Consider the following 19970-nt stretch of genomic DNA (forward strand, 5'->3'; position numbering starts at 1 on the left):
GTAGTGTAGTGTAGTGTGCAGTGTAGTGTGTAGTGTAGTGAGTAGTGTGTGTATTGTAGTGTGTAGTGTGTAGTGTAGTGTGTAGTGTGCAGTGTAGTGTGTAGTGTAGTGAGTAGTGTGTGTATTGTAGTGTGCAGTGTGTAGTGTGTAGTGTAGTGTGTAGTGTAGTGAGTAGTGTGTGTATTGTAGTGTGTAGTGTGTAGTGTAGTGTGTAGTGTAGTGAGTAGTGTGTGTATTGTAGTGTGTAGTGTGTAGTGTAGTGTAGTGTGTGGTGTAGTGTGTAGTGTAGTGAGTAGTGTGTGTATTGTAGTGTGCAGTGTGTAGTGTGTAGTGTAGTGTGTAGTGTAGTGAGTAGTGTGTGTATTGTAGTGTGCAGTGTGTAGTGTAGTGTGTAGTGTAGTGAGTAGTGTGTGTATTGTAGTGTGCAGTGTGTAGTGTGTAGTGTAGTGTGTAGTGTAGTGAGTAGTGTGTGTATTGTAGTGTGTAGTGTGTAGTGTAGTGTGTAGTGTAGTGAGTAGTGTGTGTATTGTAGTGTGTAGTGTAGTGGAGCGGGGCCCGTCCTGTCCACAGCCGTCCGTCATCACGTCACAGTCTAATGTAAACTCTGGAGCTTTTATGCAGTGGAAACACTGTGACTCTGAAGAGCTTCACATGGAGCTTCACATGGAGCTTCACATGGAGCTTCACATGGAGCTTCACATGGAGCTTCACATGGAGCTTCAAGGGGAGCTTCAAGGGGAGCTTCACATGGAGTTTCACATGGAGCTTCACATGGAGTTTCACATGGAGCTTCACATGGAGTTTCACATGAAGCTTCACATGGAGTTTCACATGGAGCTTCACGTGGAGCTTCACATGGGGCTTCACGTGGAGCTTTTTCACGTGGAGCTTCACGTGGAGCTTCACGTGGAGCTTCACATGGAGCTTCACATGGAGCTTCACGTGGAGCTTCACATGGAGCTGCACATGGAGCTTCACATGGAGCTGCACATGGAGCTTCACGTGGAGCTTCACATGGGGCTTCACGTGGAGCTTTTTCACTTGGAGCTTCACACGGAGCTTCACGTGGAGCTTCACGTGGAGCTTCACATGGGGCTTCACGTGGAGCTTTTTCACTTGGAGCTTCACACGGAGCTTCACGTGGAGCTTTACGTGGAGCTTCACGTGGAGCTTCACATGGAGCTGCACATGGAGCTTCACATGGAGCTTCACGTGGAGCTTCACGTGGAGCTTCACGCGGAGCTTCACGTGGAGCTTCACTTGGAGCTGCACATGGAGCTTCACATGGAGTTTCACATGGAGCTTCACATGGAGCTTCAAGGGGAGCTTCACATGGAGTTTCACACGGAGCTTCACATGGAGTTTCAGATGAAGCTTCACATGGAGTTTCACACGGAGTTTCACATGGAGTTTCACATGGAGCTTCACATGGAGTTTCACATGGAGCTTCACATGGAGCTTCACGGGGAGCTTCACATGGAGTTTCACATGGAGCTTCACATGGAGCTTCACGTGGAGCTTCACATGGAGCTTCACATGGAGTTTCACGGGGAGCTTCACATGGAGCTTCACATGGAGCTTCACGGGGAGCTTCACATGGAGTTTCACATGGAGCTTCACGTGGAGCTTCACGTGGAGCTTCACATGGAGCTTCACATGGAGCTTCACGGGGAGCTTCACATGGAGTTTCACATGGAGCTTCACATGGAGCTTCACGTGGAGCTTCACATGGAGCTTCACATGGAGTTTCACGGGGAGCTTCACATGGAGCTTCACATGGAGTTTCACATGGAGCTTCACATGGAGCTTCACGGGGAGCTTCACATGGAGTTTCACATGGAGCTTCACATGGAGCTTCACATGGAGCTTCACATGGAGCTTCACGGGGAGCTTCACATGGAGTTTCACATGGAGCTTCACATGGAGCTTCACATGGAGCTTCACATGGAGTTTCACATGAAGCTTCACATGGAGTTTCACATGGAGCTTCACGTGGAGCTTCACATGGAGCTTCACATGGAGCTTCACACGGAGCTGCACATGGAGCTTCACGTGGAGCTTCACATGGGGCTTCACGTGGAGCTTTTTCACGTGGAGCTTCACGTGGAGCTTCACGTGGAGCTTCACATGGAGCTTCACATGGAGCTTCACGTGGAGCTTCACATGGAGCTGCACATGGAGCTTCACATGGAGCTGCACATGGAGCTTCACGTGGAGCTTCACATGGGGCTTCACGTGGAGCTTTTTCACTTGGAGCTTCACGTGGAGCTTCACGTGGAGCTTCACGTGGAGCTTCACATGGGGCTTCACGTGGAGCTTTTTCACTTGGAGCTTCACACGGAGCTTTACGTGGAGCTTCACGTGGAGCTTCACATGGAGCTGCACATGGAGCTTCACATGGAGCTTCACGTGGAGCTTCACGTGGAGCTTCACGTGGAGCTTCACGTGGAGCTTCACATGGAGCTGCACATGGAGCTTCACATGGAGTTTCACATGGAGCTTCACATGGAGCTTCAAGGGGAGCTTCACATGGAGTTTCACATGGAGCTTCACATGGAGTTTCAGATGAAGCTTCACATGGAGTTTCACATGGAGCTTCACATGGAGTTTCACATGGAGCTTCACATGGAGCTTCACGTGGAGCTTCACATGGAGCTTCACATGGAGTTTCACGGGGAGCTTCACATGGAGCTTCACATGGAGCTTCACGGGGAGCTTCACATGGAGTTTCACATGGAGCTTCACATGGAGCTTCACGTGGAGCTTCACATGGAGCTTCACATGGAGTTTCACGGGGAGCTTCACATGGAGCTTCACATGGAGTTTCACATGGAGCTTCACATGGAGCTTCACGGGGAGCTTCACATGGAGTTTCACATGGAGCTTCACATGGAGCTTCACATGGAGCTTCACATGGAGCTTCACGGGGAGCTTCACATGGAGTTTCACATGGAGCTTCACATGGAGCTTCACGGGGAGCTTCACATGGAGTTTCACATGGAGTTTCACATGGAGCTTCACATGGAGCTTCACATGGAGCTTCACATGGAGCTTCACGGGGAGCTTCACATGGAGTTTCACATGGAGCTTCACGTGGAGCTTCACATGGGGCTTCACATGGAGCTTCACATGGAGCTTCACGGGGAGCTTCACATGGAGTTTCACATGGAGCTTCACATGGAGTTTCACATGGAGCTTCACATGGAGCTTCACATGGAGCTTCACATGGAGTTTCACATGAAGCTTCACATGGAGCTTCACATGGAGCTTCACATGGAGTTTCACATGAAGCTTCACATGGAGCTTTTATCTCTCACTTACTTTTGTTTAGAATCAAAGTTCCCCAACAACGAAAACCACTCTCACACGAGTAAACACAAACAAGCATTATACATGTTTTTAAGCTTCTGTTTTTGACCAATGATAGTTAAATTTTTTTATTTAAATTTTAAATTTTATTTTAATTGTATTTAATTTTATTGAATTGTATTTAATTTTATTACTATTTTTATTTATTTAACTTTTTATTTATTTAACTTTTTATTTATTTTTATTTTATTTGCCTGGAATGTCCCTCAGTACAGCATTAAACCCGTCTCCGAGCGGATGACAGGCTCAGTGTTTTTCCAGCATTAAAACCTCCTGTATTTAAAAGTAAGCGATGGGGACGGTCCAGGGACGGTCCAGAGATGGTCATGGGACGGTACAGAGACGGTCCTGGGACGGTCCAGAGACGGTCCAGGGACGTTTTCAGGAACGGTCCTGGGACGGTCCTGGTACGGTCCAGAGACGGTCCAGGGACGGTCCTGGAACGGTCCTGGGGACGGTCCAGGGACAGTCAAGGGGACGTTCCAGTGTGGGACAGTCCTGGGACGTTTTCAGGAACAGACCAGAAACGGTCCAGTGACGGTCCAGGGATGGTCCAGGGATGGTTCAGTGTGGGACGGTCCAGTGTGGGACGGTCCAGGGACGGTCCAGGGACTCTCACCAGTAAAGTTCTGCAGTGACTCTTTACCTCGTGTGGCAGAGTTTGTTATGGCTGTGTATTGTCAGACGACACGAGCTCCAGGACGGTTACCGCGGAAACCTCCTGACCATCACTCAACTGCAGTCTAATGTTCTGTCCACACGCAGAGGGGGGAGGGGAGGAAGGGAGGGGGAAGAGGAGAGAGAGGGAGGGAGAGAAGGAGGAGAGGAGAGAGAGGGGGGAGGGAGAGGGGGGAGAGAGGGAGGGGGAAGAGGAGAGGGACAGAGGGAGGGTGAGGGAGAGAGGGAGGGTGAGGGAGAGAGAGGGGGAGGGGAGGGAGGGAGGGGGAAGAGGAGAGAGAGGGAGAGAGAGAGGGAGGAGAGGGGAGAGAGGGGGAAGAGGAGAGAGAGGGAGAGAGAGGGGGAGAAGAGGGGAGAGAGGAGAGGGGAGAGAGGGGGAGGGCGGGGGAAGAGGAGAGAGGGGGGGAGGAGAGGGGAGAGAGGGGGAGGGGAGGGGGAAGAGGAGAGAGGGCCAGGAGAGAGAGAGAGGGGGGAGAGGAGAGAGGGGGAGGAGAGGGGGAGAGAGAGAAGAGGGGAGAGAGGGGGAGGGCGGGGAAGAGGAGAGAGGGGGGGAGGAGAGGGGAGAGAGGGGGAGGGGAGGGGGAAGAGGAGAGAGTGCCAGGAGAGAGAGAGGGGGGAGAGGAGAGAGGGGGAGGAGAGGGGGAGAGAGAGAGGAGAGGGGAGAGAGGAGAGGGGAGAGAGGGGGAGGGGAGGGGGAAGAGGAGAGAGAGGGAGAGAGAGGGGGAGAAGAGGGGAGAGAGAGAGGAGAGAGGAGAGAGGAGAGGGGAGAGAGGGGGAGGGGAGGGGGAAGAGGAGAGAGAGGGAGAGAGAGGGGGAGAAGAGGGGAGAGAGAGAGGAGAGGGGAGAGAGGGGGAGGGCGGGGGAAGAGGAGAGAGGGGGAGGAGAGAGAGAGAGGGGGAAGAGGAGAGAGAGGAGAGAGGGGGAGGAGAGGGGGAGAGAGAGAGAGAGAGAGGGGGGAGGGAGAGATGGGGGAGAGGGTGAGGGGGGAGACGTGGGAGAGAGGGAGATAGTAGATAGAGGAGAGAGGAGAGAGAGAAAGGGGAGAGAGATAGAGGAGGAAGAGGAAGTGTTGGGAGGAAACCATTGGTCATGTTTTATGAGCTCTTCCTGTCGTGGGCCTCAGGAAATGAGCTGTAGATAAAGAAGTGTAATAAAGAGAATGTGGTTCTTCAAATAATGGAACAATTAATGAACTGATTTGATCATCTTAATTGTTTTAAGATGACGGAGTCTGAAACACAGAAGAAAAGCCCTTTAAACAAATAAAATAACAAAGACAGTGACATGAGTGAAAAAAAATGAAAACACTTAATTATAAATATTTTTTTTAATAACACAGAACAACAAAAACAACAAAAACAGATAAATAAATAAATAAAATAAATAAGATAAATAAAATAAATAAAATAAATAAAATAAATAAAATAAATAAAATAAATAAAATAAATAAAATAAATAAATAAAATAAATAAAATAAATAAAATAAATAAAATAAATAAAAAATATATGCGTCCCAGACAGATTTTACAGTTTTTTTTTGGTTTTTTTTTTGCCGACTTTTTTTCTCTTGGACGCCAGAGTCACGTGAGCTGAGTGTCCGGATCGCACTGTGATTGAGTGCACTATAAAGTCTGCTAAATAGTGCAGGACTATGTAGTGAAGGAGGGGTCAGGGGACATTCGGACTCAGGAATCGTGAATATTCGCTAAACCGTTAAAGTTTTTCCTCACAATAATCTTAACACAAAGACGACTCATTGACCTAAAACACAGTTAAGATTTTACGTGTTCAGAGGCTGCAGTCTCTCTCTCTCTTTCTCTCTCTCTTTCTCTCTTTCTCGCTCTCTCTTTCTCTTTTTGTCCCTCCCTCTCTCTCTCGTTCTCCCTTTCTCTCTCTTTCTCTTTATCTTTTTGTCTCTCCCTCTCGCTCTCTCTTTCTCTCTCTTTCTCTCTTTCCCTCTCTCTCTCTCTCTTTCTCTCTTTCCCTCTCTCTCTCTTTCTCTCTTTCCCTCTCTCTCTCTTTTACGACCCGGGAACGACAGATCATATCTCGCTCTCTTTATCTCGCTTTTTCGTCTCATTCCATCCTACTCTCTGTCTCCTCTGGTCTTCTTTCGCTCCTTTCACCCCCGCCTCCTCCTCCTCCTCTCCCTCTTCTTCTTCTCCTCTGTCTCCATGCTCTCTCTCTCTTTCTCTCTTTTACGACCCGGGAACGACGGATCATATCTCGCTCTCTTTAAGTCTCTTTTTCGTCTCATTCCATCCTACTCTCTGTCTCCTCCGGTCTTCTTTCACCCCCGCCTCCTCCTCCTCCTCCTCTTCTTCCTCTCCTCCGTCTCCATGCTCGCTCTCTCTCTCCGTCCATTTCTTTCCCTCTTTTCCCAGTCCCTTTGGCCTTATTTGGTCATGTTGCAGGGTCTCGGCGCCGCGAGCGAGAGAGAGAAAGAGACGGATTGTGCCGCACAAACGTCTCGTCTTTAGTCTTTTAAGTGGACACGTTATGGTCCGAAATCACAGGGAAGCGTACATAAAGGCCGCGCATTTCAATCTAAACCACTCGGGACGGACGTGTTTGAAACAGAACGCGATACTAGTTTCACACGGCAAAATTACACCCTAACGCTTGAAAAAATACACTTGTTTTAGGCAAAAATGTCTTTGAAATACGTGCAGTACCAACGTTTGCTCCTGATGAAATAAAACTAAAGTTTCATTGTCAAACTGATTTCTTTTGGTGTTTTACTTATTGTCCAACGTCAGATTTATTAAACGTTTACTGCGCGGACGTTAGCGTGTGCAGAACACTACGTCAATAAACTACGCTTACATTTCCTGGTGTTTTTCTGGTTCCCTGGTGCTCTGGTGTTCTTCTGGTGTTCTTCTGGTGTTCTTCTGGTGTTCTTCTGGTGTTCTGGTGTTCTTTTGGTGTTCTTCTGGTGTTCAACTGGTGCTCTGTGGTTCTTCTGGTGCTCTGGTTTTCTTCTGGTGTTCTTCTGTTGTTCTGGTGTTCTTCTGGTGTTGTTCTGTTGTTCTGTTGTTCTGATGTTCTTCTGTTGTTCTGGTGTTCTTCTGTTGTTCTGATGTTCTTCTGGTGTTCTTCTGTTGTTCTGGTGATCTTCTGGTGTTCTTCTGGTGTTCTGGTGTTCTTCTGGTGTTCTTCTGGTGTTCTTGTGTTCTTCTGGTGTTCTTCTGGTGTTCTGGTGTTCTTTTGGTGTTCTTCTGGTGTTCAACTGGTGCTCTGTGGTTCTTCTGGTGCTCTGGTTTTCTTCTGTTGTTCTTCTGTTGTTCTGGTGTTCTTCTGGTGTTGTTCTGTTGTTCTGATGTTCTTCTGTTGTTCTGGTGTTCTTCTGTTGTTCTGATGTTCTGGTGTTCTTCTGTTGTTCTGGTGATCTTCTGGTATTCTTCTGTTGTTCTGGTGTTCTTCTGGTGTTCTTCTGGTGTTCTTCTGTTGTTCTGGTGTTCTTCTGGTGTTCTTCTGGTGTTCTTCTGGTGTTCTGGTGTTCTTCTGGTGTTCTTCTGGTGTTCTTCTGGTGTTCTTGTGTTCTTCTGGTGTTCTTCTGGTGTTCTGGTGTTCTTTTGGTGTTCTTCTGGTGTTCAACTGGTGCTCTGTGGTTCTTCTGGTGCTCTGGTTTTCTTCTGGTGTTCTTCTGTTGTTCTGGTGTTCTTCTGGTGTTGTTCTGTTGTTCTGATGTTCTTCTGTTGTTCTGGTGTTCTTCTGTTGTTCTGATGTTCTTCTGGTGTTCTTCTGTTGTTCTGGTGATCTTCTGGTATTCTTCTGTTGTTCTGGTGTTCTTCTGGTGTTCTTCTGTTGTTCTGGTGTTCTTCTGTTGTTCTGGTGTTCTTCTGGTGTTCTTCTGTTGTTCTTCTGTTGTTCTTCTGGTGTTCTGGTGTTCTTTTGGTGTTCTTCTGGTGTTCAACTGGTGCTCTGTGGTTCTTCTGGTGCTCTGGTTTTCTTCTGGTGTTCTTCTGTTGTTCTGGTGTTCTTCTGGTGTTGTTCTGTTGTTCTGATGTTCTTCTGTTGTTCTGGTGTTCTTCTGTTGTTCTGATGTTCTTCTGGTGTTCTTCTGTTGTTCTGGTGATCTTCTGGTATTCTTCTGTTGTTCTGGTGTTCTTCTGGTGTTCTTCTGTTGTTCTGGTGTTCTTCTGTTGTTCTGGTGTTCTTCTGGTGTTCTTCTGTTGTTCTGGTGTTCTTCTAGTGTTCTGGTGTTCTTCTGTTGTTCTGGTGTTCTTCTGTTGTTCTGGTGTTCTTCTGTTGTTCTGGTGTTCTTCTGGTGTTCTTCTGTTGTTCTGGTGTTCTTCTGGTGTTCTTCTGTTGTTCTTCTGTTGTTCTGGTGTTCTTCTGTTGTTCTTCTGTTGTTCTGGTGTTCTTCTGTTGTTCTGGTGTTCTTCTGTTGTTCTTCTGGTGTTCTGGTGTTCTTCTGTTGTTCTGGTGTTCTTCTGTTGTTCTGGTGTTCTTCTGGTGTTCTTCTGTTGTTCTGGTGTTCTTCTGGTGTTCTTCTGTTGTTCTTCTGTTGTTCTGGTGTTCTTCTGTTGTTCTTCTGTTGTTCTGGTGTTCTTCTGTTGTTCTGGTGTTCTTCTGTTGTTCTTCTGGTGTTCTGGTGTTCTTCTGTTGTTCTGGTGTTCTTCTGTTGTTCTGGTGTTCTTCTGGTGTTCTTCTGTTGTTCTTCTGTTGTTCTGGTGTTCTTCTGTTGTTCTGGTGTTCTTCTGTTGTTCTGGTGTTCTGCTGGTGTTCGAGTGTTTTTTCATAATTTGCAGTGTTTGGAGGCTAATGCTAACGCTAACCCTCCTGTTGAAATACATTAGCTCTTATGTACGGCGCGGCACCAGATTTTATCATGCTGACGTTTTGCAAACATTTTTAACTATTGTATGTCCTGTTTTAGATATATTTCAAAGTAAATCAATAATAACGTAGATATATAGGTCCATTTTTACTTTTCTGTTCCGTAAAGTTTCTGGCAATGAAAGTAAACGTAGTGTCAAATGTAGAAGCAATCATAAAGTAGCAGTAGTAGTACCAGTATTAAGTCTTTGGTGAGGTTTAATCGTACTCTGAAAAATGCCGGTTGAGTTGTGTTCGTGGTCAGTCCGTCAAGTGACTCAAGTGCAAAGTGCAAAGTAAAAGAGTGAAAGAGTTTTGTGTTTCGGAGGAAGGGAAAAGAGGAAGTTCCCGTAACTGTCGCGATGCAAATGTGTCGGTCCCTGGCGACATCGGCTGCTCTGCATCTATGAAAATGAGAGGGCCGCGAACACAACGGGCCTCTTCACCGTCTGCAGGAAAACACCACTAAAACATCACCAAAACATCACCAAAACATCACCAAAACGTCACGAAAATGCCACCAAAACACCACAAAAACGCCACCCAAAACGCCACGAAAATGCCACAAAAACATCACCAAAACATCACCAAAACACCACCAAAACATCACGAAAATGCCACCAAAACACCACAAAAACGCCACCCAAAACATCACCAAAACACCACGACAACACCACCAAAACACCACCAAAATACCAAGAAAACACCACCAAAACACCACAAAAACACCAAGAAAACACCACGACAACGCCACCAAAATACCAAGAAAACGCCACAAAAACGCCATCAAAACACCACAAAAACACCACGACAACACCACGCTCTCGTCACGGTTACAGTAATGAGACGTGTTTTGTGTCCATCGAACCTCTTTTACTTAAAGGCGCAATGTCGGTGTAATCCCTCATTCGTCCAGGCGTGTTCCATAGTAGAAAAAGCTTCAGTTGTAGTCATCTGGACTCAGTTTGAAAAAATAGACGTTTCGTGAAGGTTTTAAGCAGGGAGAAAAGATGGTTTGAAAGAGGAGTCAAGGAAGCTATTTTTGTTAAAAAAGAAAGACCTTCTTTAAACAGAAATGGAGGGCTAAGGTTTAATCTTCCTGTTATTTATAATGGGTTACTGAACCCCTGGAAAGGTAGAGGACCAGGACATTTAGATGCTAATCAGGTACTCAGGGTGGTTGAGCCAGGGTCTCACAAAGACAAAGAGGATTCTAATAGCCCATTAAGATTCTGAATAGGCTAGCTCGGTAGATACAAGGGGGAAGTTTCTGTTGAAACAAATAACTCTTTCTACTTCAGGAAGGCTCCGCCCAATGGGTGGGTCTTACCACAGAACAGTATTAATATCAGAGTTCTCGATCTAAATTCTTTTATTGACAATGACTCTTGGATGAGAGTCAAAACGTCTATTTTTTCAAACTGAGTCCAGATGACTACAATTAAAGGCGCAGTCTTTAAAAACCTGAAAAACAGAACTAGTCCGCATTCCTCGCATTCCCAGCGTCCTAATTATTCACTTTACTTTACGAGCGCTTTTCCCAATCGCTTCAGCTGACGTCACGGTTACTCTCGTTTTGTGAAATACTGTGCACCATTCTGCTCCGCTACATGAAAGTGTCAGCGCTGTGTAGATGAGATGTTCTTTCAGAAACACTCTGTGATGCTAAACTGGGCTTTCCCTTGAAGCCGCTGCTTTGATGGAGCAGGAGCGTGTTTGAAGTTCACCGACACAGACGGTCATCATCATCTGACCTGTCCACAAGAGCAGCTGAAGGAGGAGCTGAAGGAGGAGCTGAAGGAGGAGCTGAAGGATGAAGGAGGAGCTGAAGGATGAGATAAAGGAGGAGCTGAAGGATGAAGGAGGAGGTGAAGGAGGAGCTGAAGGATGAGATAAAGGAGGAGCTGAAGGATGAAGGAGGAGCTGAAGGAGGAGCTGATGGATAAAGGAGCAGCTGAAGGAGGAGCTGAATGATGAGCTAAAGGAGGAGCTGAAGGATGAAGGAGGAGCTGAAGGAGGAGCTGATGGATAAAGGAGCAGCTGAAGGAGGAGCTGAAGGATGAGCTAAAGGAGCAGCTGAAGGTGGAGCTGAAGGATGAAGGAGGAGCTAAAGGAGCAGCTGAAGGTGGAGCTGAAGGAGGAGCTAAAGGAGGAGTTAAAACATTAAAAACAAGGGAGTGTCTACAGAGCAGCGGCGCGCGGCCAAAACTGCATGGTTTTTTTGTGCCCCGACTCCTGAAACTGATGGGCTATTTGACCACGCCGGGTTAAGGTTAGGGTTAGGGTTAACCCTAGGGTTAGGGTTACGGTTACGGTTAAGGTTAGGGTTAGGGTTAGGGTTAGGGTTAGGGTTAGGGTTAGGGTTAAGGTTAGGGTTAGCCATGAGGCTAGGGTTAGGGTTAGGGTTTAGGGTTAGGGTTAGCCATGAGGCTATATGGCAGTGGGTTAGGGTTAGGGTTAACCCTAGGGTTAGGGTTAAGGTTAGGGTTAGGGTTAGCCATGAGGCTATATGGCAGTGCAGCGGCTCCTGAAACTGCTGGGTTATTTGACCGCGCCGCGGCTCTGCAGCCACGGCCTAAAAACAAATATGGATGAATGGATTTGGAAACACGTTGACACTTTCATTTCTGAACACGTTTGTAGAACTTACAGATTAAAGCTGCTCTACGACACTTTTCTGGTGCTTGTTTTCATTGTGTTATTGTTTTAATCTTCTGTTCAGGCCGATACCAATATCTGATACTTCTGCTGTGGCCGATAACCGATACTTGCCAATACCGATATTACAATATGTTTGAGTTGAAGTAAAGATCACATGTTGTTGTTGTTGTTTGTGTCTTTGTAGACTGCCTGTTCAGACTGTGTCCCATGAACCGCTACTCGGCCCAAAAACAGTTCTGGAAAGCAGCCAAACCCGGAGGAAACACCGACACCGTCCTCCTCAACAAGCTCCACGTGAGTGACGCAAAGTCACACTGACAGTCCAGTGAACAGTCCAGTGAACTGTCCAGTGATTAGTCCAGTGAACAGTCCAGTGAACTGTCCAGTGATCAGTCCAGTGAACAGTCCAGTGAACAGTACAGTGAACAGTACAGTGAACAGTACAGGGAACAGTCCAGTGGACAGTCCAGTGAACAGTCCAGTGAAAAGTACAGTGAACAGTCCTGTGATCAGTCCAGTGGACAGTCCAGTGAACAGTCCAGTGATCAGTCCAGTGAACAGTCCAGTGAAAAGTACAGTGAACAGTCCTGTGATCAGTCCAGTGGACAGTCCAGTGAACAGTCCTGTGATCAGTCCAGTGGACAGTCCAGTGAACAGTCCAGTGATCAGTCCAGTGAACAGTCCAGTGAACAGTCCAGTGTACAGTCCAAACAGGCCAGTGAACAGGCCAGTGAACCGTCCAGTGCACATTCCAGTGTACATTCCAGTGAACAGTCCAGTGAACAAAGCAGTGTACAGGCCAGTGAACAATCCAGTGATCAGTCCAGTGAACAGTCCTGTGATCAGTCCTGTGATCAGTCCAGTGAACAGTCCAGTGAACAGGCCAGTGAACAGTCCAATGAACATTCCAGTGAACAGTCCAGTGAACAGTCCAGTGAACAGACCAGAGAACAGTCCAGAGAACAGACCAGTGATCAGGCCAGTATTCAGTCCAGTGTACAATCCTGTAAACAGGCCAGTGAACAGGCCAGTGAATAGGCCAGTGAACAGGCCAGTGAAAAGTCCAGTCAGTGAACATTCCAGTGGACAGGCCAGTGAACAGGCCAGTGAACATTCCAGTGAATAGTCTAGTGAACAGTCCAGTAATCAGGCCAGTGAACAGGCCAGTGAACAGTATAATGTGTGTGTAAAATAAGTGTGATTGCAAACGTAGCCCAAGACTTCATTCTATTGTATTTTCCTCTGTTTTCATCATTCGTTTCCATTTAAAGTCGGCTCCGATCCGGTCACACAGTTGTAAAAAAAATGGCAGATTAGTATCTCCCTGGGTTTCCATAGCGACGCGTGTCAGACTGAGCGATGCCCGACGCTAGCCCGGCTGTAAGCGTTAAAAGGCGCGCCCTTCGTCTCGGTTATCGTGCTGCGTCGGTGGATTTACGGCGCCGGTTTGACCCGTGGCGTTTCTGTCTTCTCTGCTCCCTCTGAAGCACGCCGCCGACCTGGAGAAGAAGCAGAACGACTCGGAGAACAAAAAGCTCCTCGGGTCGGTCATTCAATACGGCAACGTCATCCAGGTTTGTACTTTTGTGAAGTGCGGGACAATAACCCGCGTACTGGCATTTCAGTGCAGACGCCATGAAGACTTGATTTGGTGTATTTATACTTATTTGTGCGGGTATTTGTGGAGAAAACGTGGAAAAATATGTTGAAAAATGACATCACACTCATTCCAGTCAAAATTTATGCATAATTTACGCAAAGAAACAACTTGTTTTGACTCGCTAAACATTAAAGGCGCAATGGACGATTTTTCGGCGATTTGAGAACTCAGGCGGAAGTGCACATGCCACGCCCCCGTGCAACCGATACAACACACACGTGTGTTTGTTTATTAGCGCGACGGAGCGCATCACATCTCTCGTCTCTCGTAGATTTCCGTCTCTTATGAGTCAGCTCAAACTATCTTTCTCCGTCTTCATTTTGCCCCGTACACTGAGGGAACTATATTATGATAGATCAATGCGCTTAGACACGCGGAAATGTGGGACGATCCGCACGCGGCTGCAGGTGAGCGATAGGTGCGTTTTATGATTGATACGTGGCAGGACTAATCGGCCGTCCACGCCACGAGGAAATAAGACTCAGATTTATGCCAAAAAAATCGTCCATTCAACCTTTAATTCAACAAAATAAAGTCGCTCTCACATATTTATATTTGTCAGTTTTATATTAGATGAGTTTTGTCCCAGTGTTTGCTGTGTAATTTCCTCATGTGATGTCATCAATTACTGGAACTGTATTTTTGGGACTTCCCCTGAGCGCCGTCTGGACGTGTGTTTTTTGAATGCAGTATCATTTATCTGTGTTATATTTGAATTTGCCGTACTTCAGATGCTCCACCTGAAGAGTAACAAGTACCTGACGGTGAACAAGCGTCTGCCGGCGCTGCTGGAGAAGAACGCCATGAGGGTGATGCTGGACACGGCGGGGAACGAGGGCTCCTGGTTCTACATCCAGCCGTTCTACAAACTCCGCTCCATCGGGGACACCGTAAGACTCCGTTACCGCGACGATCAGGCTTTTTGAGAAGTGAAGTGATGATGTCAGGACCTTCTTCCAGTCACTAAAAAGAGTCTTTAACATCACCAAATGTTCTCCGGCTTTGCTCATGTGTTGCTCTGTATATTCATTTCTTTATTACCGTATTTTCCGGAGTATAAGTTGCACCAGCCAAAAAATGCATAATAGAGAAGAAAAAAACATATATAAGTCGCGCTGAAGTATAAAATGCGGTTGCAAGTGTGAAAATAACAAATAATATCACATATAAGTCGCTCCGGAGTATAGGTATATAAGTATAAATGCAACTATAAGTCGCACCCCGGCCAAAACTATGAAAAAATGTGCGACTTATAGTTCGGAAAATACGGCAAAAGTTGCATTTTTTGGGGAAACGTATTGCATAAAGTCCAAGACCAAGAACAGACATTTAATCTTGAAATGCAGTTTAAATTAATAACAGATGAGAGAACATGGTGAATAGGTGTACGTATGCTAACGCTAACACCTTCAGCTACATGACGTATGCTAACGCTAACACCTTCAGCTACATGACGTATGCTAACACTAACACCTTCAGCTACATGACGTATGCTAACGCTAACACCTTCAGCTACATGAGGCGCAGACAGAACTGTGGTAAGTGTCTGGTATGTTAACGTCACATATTAACAGTTATTCAGATAACTATAGCATAAAGAACATGCTAACAAGTTTACCAAAGCATCAGTTTTACCCCAAATCACTAAATCATTTGAATTCTTCTTCGTCTGTGTCACTTCTAAACAACTCCACAAACTCCAGAGGAAGAGGAAGTGCAGATTCTTCTTCTGCGTCGCTTAGAGCCTAGAGCGCCCTCTTGTGTTTGTCAGTGTGAAAATAATGAATAATATCACATATAAATCACACCCCGGGCAAAACTATGAAAAAAGGTGCGATTTATAGTCCAGAAAATACGGCATACATAATACAACTTTCTACTAGACACATATTGATTTTTAAGCTTTTAACCCCGTGATAACATTCTTTCCTCGTCAAAAACAAAGCCGGAGTCGTGTTTAGCGTCATTGGTTTCGCGTCCTCTCCCTCAGAGCCTCACCAAACTCCCCGATTCAAATTGTCCAGATTTGCGACCGTCAAAGGCGGAGCTCCGAGATCATAAGTCCATAAATCATCGCCAGACTTCGTTCTTTGAGTCAAATTACGTTCATTACATTCATGTTTTCCGTAGCACGTCAGGGCAAGCTAGCTTTTGTTGACTTCCTCACTGCAATTCCCTCTGCTGCTAGTAGCTGGGGACAATAAAAGTACAAATAATCCATAAAACCTTTTCTTTTAACTCAGAATAACGACTTCTGGCACTTCTTGGATCTCGTCTTGAGTCTCTGTTTTCCATGCAGGTCGTGATCGGGGACAAGGTGGTGCTGAACCCCGTGAACGCCGGGCAGCCGCTCCACGCCAGCTCCCATCAGCTGGTGGATAACCCCGGCTGTAACGAGGTCCGCCCCCTCTCGCCGCTCGTTAACGCCGTGTAAAGCGCACACTGAGCTCTGTTGTTCCTCAGGTGAACTCGGTGAACTGCAACACGAGCTGGAAGATCGTTCTGTTCATGAAGTGGAGCGACAACCAGGAAATCATCCTTAAAGGGGTCAGTCGATTCACACGTCAAACTGCAGTTTATCATCGATTTAATATTATTATGTCTTTTCATATTATCATGTCTAGTCTGTGCTTTCATTAAAATTGAACACATAAATAAATAAATGTATATATTAATAAGCAATAAGTTAATCTTCTTATTTATTATCGATTTAATTATTATTATTATGTCTTTTTCTAGTTTGTGATTTATTAAAATGTATTAAGATTCCTTAATATTGAATAAATATATATATATATATATATATATATATATATATTTATTTATTCAAATTAATAAGCAATAAATGAATCTTCTTGACCCAAAATGACCCAAAAATTTAAACTTTATTTAATTAGGCCCGAGCGCCACAAGCTGGCGAGAGGCCTATTAATCTCGTAAGGCCGTGCAAAGCACGGCTGCGAAAGTGCGCACTTCCAAACACTCACTAACGCACTCCTTCACTCATGCACGCCCCGTGCATACTAATTAGTAGTAGGAAAATGGAACATTACCGTTGTAAACGGGCGAAGCCCGTGCAAAAGTGAGCACTAAACGAGCACTTTACATTGAGATGACGACCGCGAAGCGGTCGTCATCCCCATATAAAGCACTCATTTGCGCTAAGTAGCTCACGAATACGTTCCCCATCTCTTGCATGTTCCGTGCATAAAAGCATGTAATGCAAAAATTGAACATTATTACTGTATAGAGGGCCAAAAACACAAAGTGGGCGGAGCCCACTCAAAATTAACGAAAGTACCCGTCAGTGACCAGGGACCCACACCATGAGGTAGGAAAGCGCGAGGGCTTTCCGAAAATGTATAGTTTATGATATTTGAAAAATGGGAAACATTGTTTTCGCATCGGAATATTATTCTTTCTTCTTTCTTCTTTCTTCTTTCTTCTTTCTTCTTTCTTCTTTCTTCTTTCTTCTTTCTTCTTTCTTCTTTCTTCTTTCTTCTTTCATCTTTCTTCTTTCTTCTTCTCGGGACCAACCCCCCTATTTTTCACACAGTGAACATTGACGAAAAGTCACAAAAATGTTCACATCTCTAAAAATCGTGCCTCTCTACATTCTGGCTATTTCCCTTTTCTAAAATAAAAAAAATTGGCGCGTCAGCGCCCCCAAATGTACCAAAAATGCATTGAGAGATGGGAAGTGACCCAAAAAAAATCTGATCGTAGAATCATGAAATTTGGCGCAGAGGTAGATGGTGACAAGAGAAGTAAAAAATATTATTACGGCAACGCCGTCCGCCCAACCAAATGTCGGCCATATTGCTTCAAAAATGGCTAAACATGACTTCGGAGTTTTTCCAAACGTCGTACTTTTACGAACTCCTCCCAGGGCGGTGGCCCTAAAAAGCTGAAATTTGGTGAAAATGCTACTGAGGAGTGGGACATCAAAAGTTATCCAAATTACATTGATACCTGTCACGGTCTCTGTGCGGCGAAGCCGCAAACTGTAGCAAGAATTTCAGAAATCTCCCAAATTTAACATTTCTGCCGTTTGCGCAGATAAAGTCCGAATTGCGTCAAATTAGAATCAGTTGTTAAACTCTTTGCCCTAAACCTACTTGAAGTGAAATAAATTAATTTGGAACCACAGCGCCCCCTACAGATTTTACATGGAGGTTAAATATTTAGTTTTGCGAAATTATATGAAATTTGACACACAACTCAATTTTGGCATCCCCATCAAAAAAGTCAATGACTCATGTCATAATTGTTATGGCTTTGCTGTAACAATGACCGAAACCTTCCATGTTATTCCAATGGGGAAATCGCCAGAACATGTTTACACTTTAGACTTTCACAAACTCCTCTTAGGGCGTTAGACATATTAACCTGAAATTTGGTGAGACTCATCTTCAGGGGTGGACCATCAAAAGTTATCCACATTTTTATTCAAAGAGTCACGGTGTCTGTGCGGCAAAGCCGCACATTTTGCCAAGAATTCAAAATAAAATTGCTTTTTGATGGTAAAACAAAGGGGAGAAGATGTGACAGCGTCACAGATTCAGCAGTAGGCGTAATAAAAGGACAATTGGGGCGCGTTAGCGCCCCCTCCTCTTGCGGCGTGGCGGCGGTGTGGCGGCGGCGTGGCGAGGGCCGATCATTGCCGCTTGCGGCTATATTTATTGTTATTTTGCAATAGTTCATGATTTCTTTCAAATTGACTTAAATGTCTTGTCTTATTGGACTTTTTTATCCTGATTATTTTTACTCTAATCGTAATTTATTAGATAATAACAGTTAATTGATTCAACAAATTTAATAAATAATAAATATATAATAATATCTAATTAATAAGCAATAAAAAAGTACCTTTTGACCCACAAATGTAAACTTTGACGTCCCATTCTTGGGCCACGGCTCGGCTCTCGATCTGGTGAACATACTGTGTGACTTTTGACCCTCTGGTCTCGATCCGGTGAATATCCTGTGTGACCTTTGACCCGCTGGTCTCGATCCGGTGAATATCCTTTGTGACCTTTGATCCTTGTGTTTCAGGGCGACGTGGTTCGTTTGTTTCACGCCGAGCAGGAGAAATTCCTCACGTGTGACGACCACCGGAAAAAGCAGTACGTCTTCCTGCGCACCACCGGCCGCCAGTCCGCCACCTCGGCCACCAGCAGCAAGGCATTGTGGGAGATCGAGGTAGGGACCGGGTTGGCCATGACGAGGGGGAGGGGACAAATCCTCCTACTTTATCCATTTATTGATCATTGCGGTAAACGTTTCTCTAGCTCTCCATTGAAATTCGATTCATTTCTATTATTTGACATGCAAATCTCAACGGAAAACGGACCAATCAGACGGGTTTGTGGGAGGAGTAAGGTAAATAAACAAGGGTTAAATAAGAAAATAAAAAGACCACGAGTGTCACAAATGATCTCTAAATACCAAAAGAGCTAGTTCACGTGAGTATATTTTATTTTGAAAGAACTTTAGTAGTTTTCAGACAATACTTATACTCCTACTTCACTTGTATTGTATTCTACAGATTAACAGTATTAATTAAGTAAAAATGCAGTTTCTCTTCTCGCCGTGAGTAAATCTACACGTGACAAAAGTTTTATGTCGACGATGTGAAATGATTTGAACATTTAGATCCTGTTTTTTGTGTCTTTCCATTGAAAATACCAGGTTTTATGACTTATTTCAAGTTTTTCTCCCGATTATTTATATTTACGTCCAAACTGCGACTCAATACTCAACAAGTACTAGTTTTTCCAAATACATTTTACTTGAATAATTATTTGGGTCACTACTTTTTTCTTTTCTGAGTTTGGCAGATGAAAATGAAGTTAATTGAGGAACTAAAGATCATCATTAACGCTTTGTCAGCAGATCCTTTTCCTAACAAAACGAAAACAGCCAAAGTAATTCTTCAAAAGGGCCGAAAAAGTATTTGTTTTAAGACTGATCAGCGATATGGATTTAGGTCATAAAGTTCTACTTCAGCAATAGATGGAAAAAAAAATAAAAAGGTCCTCACACATGGTGCTCCACAAGGATCAGTGTTGGGGCCCGGATTGTTTATTATGCACACACATAATGTCGTCGTGGCGATAGACGAACTGAGCCTCTATCGCTCAGGAAAAGGACCAATCACAACTAATGCACACTGTAGAAAACGAGCGTGAATAAATAAAGGATCGGTTTGATGTCAACAAGCTTTCGATGAACCTGAATTAAACCAAATACATGATCTGTGGGAAAAGGAATTCAAACAACCTGAACAATACTGAAATGAATAACATGGACATTTAAAGAGTCTGTGATCAATTTATTAGGTATTGATATTGATGAGTTGTAAAATGCAGAATCAGAGGAAAAGAGCAGGGGAGAAAGTACACAGCCAATTTTTTGCAATAATGGGTCAAATTAAACTACTTTTGAGTTCAAATTCACTTAAAATATTATGCACGAGTTTATTTCTTCCACACTTACATTACCGTGTGGAAACATGAGGGAAAACTTACAAAGATTAACATTAATCCTATGTTTTGGAATTGTTTATCGTGCGGACAATCTTGCACCAACAAATCCTGTATTTGTTAAGTTAATACTGTTAAAATTCTTTGAGCGTGTCAATATGACACAGCTGTATGTGCAAGGCGTATAAGCACTTTCTCCCTCCCTGTGTACAGAGTATATTTGAACACAGAGAGTAAACACAACCTTAGAAGAATGGGCTGTTCAAACAAAGTAAGACAAGAGCTAATAAGAAAAG

General features: G+C 44.8%; 1 protein-coding gene across 1 annotated transcript in view; it reads left to right on the top strand.

Moving 5' to 3' along the window:
• Positions 1-19970, top strand: part of itpr1a (inositol 1,4,5-trisphosphate receptor, type 1a) — a 201634-nt gene that overhangs the window by 11916 nt on the left and 169748 nt on the right. Inside the window, exons 3-8 of the mRNA XM_072451506.1 lie at positions 11714-11823; positions 13017-13103; positions 13921-14079; positions 15489-15587; positions 15653-15736; positions 18245-18391. Coding sequence (XP_072307607.1) covers positions 11714-11823; positions 13017-13103; positions 13921-14079; positions 15489-15587; positions 15653-15736; positions 18245-18391 — 686 coding nt within the window. The remainder of the gene's footprint in view (positions 1-11713; positions 11824-13016; positions 13104-13920; positions 14080-15488; positions 15588-15652; positions 15737-18244; positions 18392-19970) is intronic.

Source organism: Eucyclogobius newberryi, unplaced genomic scaffold (genome assembly GCF_026437365.1).
Source record: "Eucyclogobius newberryi isolate DKJ021-1_F unplaced genomic scaffold, fEucNew1.0.hap1 SCAF_19, whole genome shotgun sequence".
Taxonomy (NCBI): Eukaryota; Metazoa; Chordata; class Actinopteri; order Gobiiformes; family Gobiidae; genus Eucyclogobius; species Eucyclogobius newberryi.